General features: G+C 31.3%; 1 protein-coding gene across 4 annotated transcripts in view; it reads right to left on the bottom strand.

Moving 5' to 3' along the window:
* Positions 1-2,139: 2,139 nt before the first annotated feature.
* The window catches only part of LOC123691721 (lachesin-like), an 80,035-nt gene continuing 74,290 nt past the window's right edge, over positions 2,140-7,884 (bottom strand). For 2 of the 4 annotated variants that reach the window (XM_045636254.1, XM_045636255.1), the window contains exons 5-8: positions 7,724-7,817; positions 4,365-4,492; positions 3,792-3,960; positions 2,140-2,336 (exon numbers count right to left, since the gene is read on the bottom strand). In XM_045636254.1, the coding sequence (XP_045492210.1) occupies positions 2,212-2,336; positions 3,792-3,960; positions 4,365-4,492; positions 7,724-7,817 (516 nt within the window). In that variant the 3' untranslated portion in view covers positions 2,140-2,211. The remainder of the gene's footprint in view (positions 2,337-3,791; positions 3,961-4,364; positions 4,493-7,723; positions 7,818-7,884) is intronic. The other 2 variants (XM_045636256.1, XM_045636257.1) reach the window with 1 other exon arrangement.

Below are 7,884 nucleotides of genomic sequence, written 5' to 3'. Positions count from 1 at the left end.
ATTTATCTATGCTATAAAATTTATATATTTTTACTTATTATACTATTTTTTACCTAAATATTTTATTTTACACGATTATTTACAGGCTACAAGCAATCAAAAAGAACGGAGGAAAACAATTTAAAATAGCCTGTAAATACTAATTTAATATTTACAATAATTAAGACATTTATAATGATCACTAACTGTACTTACAATTTACATTCTTATGCCGAAATAAAGCTAAATAGAATGTTCGTATAGGTCATAATATACCATACATATTATAATATGTACAAACCACGAAATATCTCTCTGTTAACATAGTATTGTCAGCTGCTTGCCTGGTGTGATCTATCATATATCTTTTGTATTATTTAATACTCTTCTAATCCATTTACATATCTGTATGATTACGATTATCAAATGATAAAATCGTATGCCCTTCGTAGAAAATTTGCTTTATGTCGTGAACTCGGCGACAGCAATGCGGCATTTGAGTTCACATTTAAATATGTATCGTAATATTGTTTACGCGCAGTCCAGAATTTCGCATTTGAGCAAATCAAGAGAATTACTAAGAATATTGTATATACTCGGCGTTATTTTATTCGATAAAAATATTTTTACAGAGAAGTTGTGGTAAATAAAATAAGTGTTATTCGTGGAAGAGAAATACTTTTTTATTCTCATATTTAGAACATACGTTAAATATTGAAAACAACTAAATATATTTAATCAATTTCAATATTATCTTTTCTTTTTTTCTGGAAAATGGATTAAGTCCCATTGATAGTATAAAGGCATTTCACACAAGTTGTAGTGACCGATTTTTCTCTACAAGTGTACTATGTCCCTTCGATGATAATACTTACTACTACCGACGGTCTAACCTAGGAATTATTTGTTATTTGCACTTAATACACCAATATTACGATACTGCTCGTTTTAGGGCATACGATTTCATCAAACACTATATCCATTATTGAAAATACATTTGAACTCGGAGAAAATGAATAAAACCAGTACGAAAGACTTAGAATAGATTATATACAGTTCTATGTAACAAGCACATTAGCTACTTGCTCATGGATTTAATTATATAGTACATAACACAACCCACACTATATTATATAAAATAGCAAAAAACATAACAGCTTGTATCGACCTTTGTGAATCAAGTTTATTATAGACATAATTGGGAAACTGCTACGAAAGTCCGCATGAAAATTCATAATATTAATTAATTTCATTTTTTATAAAAGTGTTTTAAATGAAATTTAGGTTATTAAATAACGACATCGAGCCAAAAATACGTTTGTATCAAATTCTTTTGAAATTACTCAAAGTATAATTATAATTAATGGTTCATATTCGTATAATCTTTGAGTATTTTAGTTCTGACTACATTGAACAATTCATTTAAAATGTATGGTAAAAGGTTGGACAACATATATTTTATAGATATTTCGTAATTATAGGTTCAATGTATATAGAACAAATGTTGATTTAAAAGCATATCATGTTATTATCCATACTAATATTATAAATGCGAAAGTAACTCTGTCTGTCTGTCTGTCTGTTACTCAATCACGCCTAAACTACTGAACCAATTTGCATGAAATTTGGTATGGAGATGTTTTGATACCCGAGAAAGGACATAGGCTACCTTTTATTGCGAAATATGTACCACGGGCGAAGCCGGGGCGGAGCACTAGTTGGTTATAAATTGAAAGCGAATAAGTTCATCAAGGTATTGCTATCAAACTTGGGTCAATATAAACATTAAACATATATAGCAAAATAAATAATTGCTTTTTAACGATCCAATATCTGTAATGGCTCCATTTAAATACATTTACAATCACGCTATATTTTTCACGTTCATATTTAAAATAAAACACAAATATACGATACATCACTTTACTGATTAATGCAATAAAACATTAACATAGTAATTACAATAAGATATCGAAATCATAGTTTACTTTGTACATATTCAAACTAGCCAACACATGGCCATCGTGGTTCCTCTTCACAATCGAGAACGTTAGCCCAACAAATGATCGTCGATTCCGCCATTACAGCGATTACCAATAAACAATTCGCTCAACTCTGCCCATCGTGAAGAGGGCCAATAAAGTCATGTCATTTCCATATTCCCAGAAATCCACAAAGGTCAATACACCCAGTTCAAGATAAAACTATTTACAAATGTCCATTCAGTGTTTGTCAAGAGACCGCCAGCAAGAGGGCCACGGCCAGCAGAACGCAGTGCGTATGTGGTGTGAAGCTCCGGCCACCCCGCTGCATCGCAGCTGGGTACTCACCTGAGAGGGGAAAAATCGAGTTTGCTTCTGCGGCAAACATTAAAACTGTCTTTAACATTGCCGATTGTTGGAATGTATACAGTGTTAATCAGCCTGCCCGCGGTTCGCGACTACATGACGTTGTTAAGACGTCAAAACGTTATTTCTTATTGTGAAAAAATAGTTGATCTTTTCGACTCTAAAAGGGATGGTATTAACTGTAGTATGTATGTCTACTAGTGAAATTAAACTTTCAAATGCTTTTGTTCAAACAAATTGATTAATGCATCCATTTTTTGTAATTTTACAACTTGTATTTTATTTTCATTATCAGAGATTTCATGCTATCGAATCTGCAGGCTATTAAATCAAATAAAGCATTCAATTAATTAAATTATTGACTGTACATGATGAATATTAAAGCAATATTCAATATCCGTTATATGTTAATTGGTTATTAAAAAACTGAAATAAACATGTTGTTTTATTAAGCATATAAATATATAAATATCTGGTGAAGCCTACGGAAATTATTCACACGAAATACAGTTTAAAGTGACTTTTGTTCGTGGTTACAATGTAGCAGCTCGGTCGGAAAACCGGCATTTCCTCACAAAGACCGTATTGTCTGATGTGTTAGTTCATGTGAGTTATCTTTAAAAATAAACAGCGAATTTTTATCTCTATAGTATATAATTTGGAGAATATATTGAAAAATATCAGTAGGAACTAGGAAGGCGGCAGGTTACTTTTTGCAGTAAAAAATAATAAATGATGAAGGAAAATTGAGAAAACAAGAGTAATATCAACATTATTCTTCGATTATTATCTTTTACTTCTTCTATACAACATTATTTATGAATTCGCCTGCGTCCGAAATCATTTTCTAAAATCTCCCCAAAATTTTTCAGCCACGTCATCAATATTTTATTCAAGCTTCTGAACCTTTTATCACTGTAATCGTCTTTCATCTTAAATTATTGTAAGTACCGAGGGCGTTTATCATAAAACTAATCTCTTTATGGACAGGGAATCAAAATGTTGACTGAAGATTGGAAAATTTATATTCAACAGTGACCCGTTTTACGACTCGTACTGGGTCAAGGAAATCGTAAGATAAAATCAGTCGCTTCAGACTTCATTACATATTCACTGTTTCAAATGGTGTTGTGTGGGCGATTTGTCATCATTAATAAATACAGTCATTATGATAAATCGATGTAAGAATTGTTAGGTGGTAATTACAGGAAAATGGGGAGTAAATAACATGTTTGATAATGTAAAAGAAAATGTTTATGAAACTTTTACAGTTGCGTTATCAAGAATCTTTTATAGATGTCGTTTTATTTGAAAGTTCGTCTGTTTATCTTTTGCTTTGATTAGCCTTTATTTGTTCATTTTATGCCAAGAATATCAAAAGTCACTTTATACTTTATTCGCTTTCTTATTTACCTAACAACATCCTTTAAAAAACAAAATCTATCATCTACTACGTCTTCTTACCATTAAGCACATGCACCACAACGCTCTTAGACTGCGCGTTGCTCGGGTTACACTGGTATGTGCCAGAATCTGAGGGTCTAGCTTGCTGGATGAGGAGGAACGACGTGGTTGTCTCCCCCTTCTCGGTGACCACGGACACGCCTCCTCGTGGCGAGTCGTAGCTTATTATCTAGAAGAGAGAATTTTCGTTGTAGAGAAGGTAAGAAGTGACGTCATTATTAAGGTAAGTAATTAATATATATTTTGATTGTATTTTCGAGTATATGACTCTGAGTGAAAGAACTTTTCTTGTTGATAGAGAATACCGATCACAATTTTGGCTACTGATCTTTATAAATATCATGGCAACTACCTAATGCATGTTAAATATAAGAACGAGCAAAAGAAGTAGGTATATTATCACTTAATTACCAGTCTGCCAACATGACAGACAATCGTTAGAAAATAAAATAACCGTCTATCTTTACAATAAAATACAATAAAATCTACTTCAGCCGATCGAATGAAAATTGATTGATTTACACGTTATAAATTAAACTCTATATCAAGGATACAAGGTATATAATCACAAACCGCATCATTATGGTTCCAGAAAATATACGCTGGTGGTTCAGGAGAGTACAGCACCACGCACGTTAAGTTTATAGTGCTCCCCCGATCGATATATAGCTCGGGCCCGCCAATTATCTCCGTTGTAGGTTCTGCAACAAATCCAATTAAATTGTAAGGACAATGTTTGAGTGCGGCTGATGTATTGTTTGTGAGACGCAATTATAGGAATCGTGGGTAGATGTGAGTTAAATAATAATTGACTGAGGGACACGGAAAATAATGAGTCTTTTACAACTTTTTTATCTATCATTACTCAATCTTTTGGAAAGTAATGATGCTTGTTAAAAACGTTGTAAAAGGTAGTAGAAACTTGAATAGATTAATGAGCTTTATAAAAATAAACTATGCTATAGTGACATAATATGATGTAAAGTTATTAGTTAAAAAAAACTGTAATATTCTAAGAGTAAAAATGTACAACAATTATGCATTTCTTACATTGTATTGTGATCATAAAATCCTACAGGTAACTATCTGAGCTAATTCGAGAAACTGATATAAAATTAAATATAACGTAGTTTAATACAAACAGACACTGATCGTTATAGAGAAACATTTGAAGGAGAACTGTGTTTTCTCCTGATGTTTTTTGATTTCAATACACAGGAACGGTGAAATGAATAGAAATTGTAATAACAAACGCTCTGGGATTTTGTTATCTCTGTGAGGCATTTAGTTAAAGGTTAAGGGCCCCATACCTTTGCAGGATTTAAACCGCAACCCTTGGGTTTGACGTAAGGTTCGCTTACAGTGCCAAGGGTCAAGCCATGTTGTAATAAGTCAATTTCAATTCAATAATTAATGGGTCTATCGCATTGTGTATGCGTCTTGGCTTATAAAAATCGAGAAGTCAACGCGTATAAGAGGTAGCCTAAAGATACCTTTTGAAGATTTCTTTCTTAATATATTCAAAATTATATTGGATAATTAATTGCAGACGTATTATTGTTTACAGATCCTCTTCTTGTTTTTTAAAGAGAAGTGATTCTGAATGCAAAAACTGTCTTGGTTTAATTCAACCAAATTGAAGCCCAATTTGTGTTGTAATGTTATTTGATCAAAACAAACACAAAAATAGTTTTATTAACTAGCGATATAAGACTTTATTAACCTAAATATATCCCTCGAGACTCAAATAACAACTCACATGTTCGAAAAATAATATTTGATTATAATTTTAGAAGTGTTCACCGCTTATCAAAGATGCCATTCATTCACAAAATAAAAATCATCTACCCTGACATCCAATTTAGTGTTAAATCGAAAATAACGCCTACGTATGATTAAACTATAAATAAGCCTACCTACAACATAAATATAAGATTTATAGTTTAAAAAATTTTATGAAAGAAATTATATTTTCCAGACGCTTTAAAATCACTTACAATTCAACGCCATTACTATTCATTCTTTAAACATTTTAAATTGTCCTTCAGAGCTATAAAGTGCACATTAAAATAACATGGCAGACGGTAAAAAGATAATGAAAATGCAAAAGACGCAGCTAGCATTGTTGAAAATTAATTTTGGTCTTGCAGACATTTTTTACAGTACTCTCGGGTAGTCGCCTCGTCTTTATTACATGATAATATACGATGTAAACATTGTGTTTTGTAAACAACTAATATACAATGGTAAAAGCTAGATTATTACGTTTACACAAAAGATGAAATACCTTGATGGAAAATGCTTTTGTTATTTATTGCAGTAAATAATCATGTTGCGGTTTTTATTCATTAGAACAGCTACGATGTTCATATCATGTTTTTCTTTTTTAAAAAATTTTTTAATTTAAAATTATGTATATGTATATGTGAATAATAATAGTAAAAATTATCAAAAATAATGTACCTAGCTACTTTTACTTATACTACACTACTGATACACTCTAGCATCTATAATCAATACCTACGCAATTAAATGTATAGTGAATAAAACAGCAATTCTCATCAACTGTAAGAAATCAATTTACATTCCTACCGATTTGTATATAGCTTAATTACGAAAGTCACAATACGTAATTGCGAAAGAACAACAAAACAATAAAGTTTGCTCATAAAATCCAGCCAAATAAAATAGCAACAGAACTTAGTCTATTATGCGTATTTTGTAACGGCCTGCGTGTCTTAATATAGCGGAGTTAATTAGTTTTCTTGTTCAAACGCAAACACAAGGTACATTGGAAAACGGTCCGTCATACGCGGGGAATTCAACAAAGAAACACGGCGCCGTGTTATTTTGTTTCCAACCTTTAATTATGTTTGTTTTCTTTAATAAGACGCGTATCACAATGTTATAATTATGAAAAGGATACATTGTTATGAAGAGCGTATTGTTTTTGTTTTATTTTGGGTGATTATATCGGAAATTGTGCTCTTTTAAAACTTTTTACCAAACCCTAACAACTGATTACGAACAACTATAAAAAGAAAATCTTAAGTTGTTATAACTCGTATGAAACTATACTAGCTGTGCTCCGCGGTTTCGTCCGCATTGCTCCGCTCCTGTTGGTCTTAGCGTGATGATACATAGCTTATAGCCTTCCTCCATAAATGGGCTATCTAACACCGAAAGAATTTTTTTCAAATCGACCAGTAGTTCCTGAGATTAGCGCGTTCAAACAAACTCTTCAGCTTTATAATATTAGTATAGATTATCTGTAAACTATTTGTTATTAATGCTGCCTTATAATCTTTAATATTTTGTATCACTTGTATAGGGATCTATGAGATGAGGTGTGTTAATTGAATAGAAATAATTCAAAATATTAATATAGGTAATTTTTAATGCCACAAATGACATATCACACTTTAAAATATAAGGAGATTAAATTTAATAAATTTTGACCTCTACATATAAGAGGTTAGAACTTAGAAGGCAGTCGTTGACCTCCCACAAAATATTATTTATCGTTAAATTTGAAACAGAAATAAGCAAATAATAAATCAAGCGAATCAAAAATGATGAGAGTGCGTTTTCGTTCATTGTTTAGTGGTTGTTTTAGCACTGGTTAAAGTTGAATGAAATAACAGATTTATACTATGTGAAAGCATTTTTCTTTGTAAATATATTAACAACATTTTTTAAAATGTTAATTTGTTTTTTTCACACTTTAAAAATATCCACTAATAATTCACTACTTGTTACACGTGTGATATCATATTATGTATTTTGAAATAAAATGAAAAATTCTAAGGCAACGTAAAAATTCCACCCTCAAATGTATGAAAGACAATATATGAAACGTTCTATCAAATTAAAATGCAAATTCGCAAACGTCACCAATTTACATACTTTCTAAATAATGAAAGAGAACTTACCGACAACATTTAAATGAATAAAATGACTCATGTGTGGTGTCGTCGATATTTGGCATTCGTAAATACCAGAATCCCTGTGTTGTGGATATTTTATCTGAAACAACAATACATTTTAGTATGATCAATTTTCTCGTCTGCTGCATATTTCAATAACAATAGAT

This window comes from Colias croceus, chromosome 5, assembly GCF_905220415.1.
Source record: "Colias croceus chromosome 5, ilColCroc2.1".
NCBI classification, from domain to species: domain Eukaryota; kingdom Metazoa; phylum Arthropoda; class Insecta; order Lepidoptera; family Pieridae; genus Colias; species Colias croceus.
Note: the sequence above shows the minus strand (reverse complement) of the source record. Positions and strands in the feature narration are given on the sequence as shown.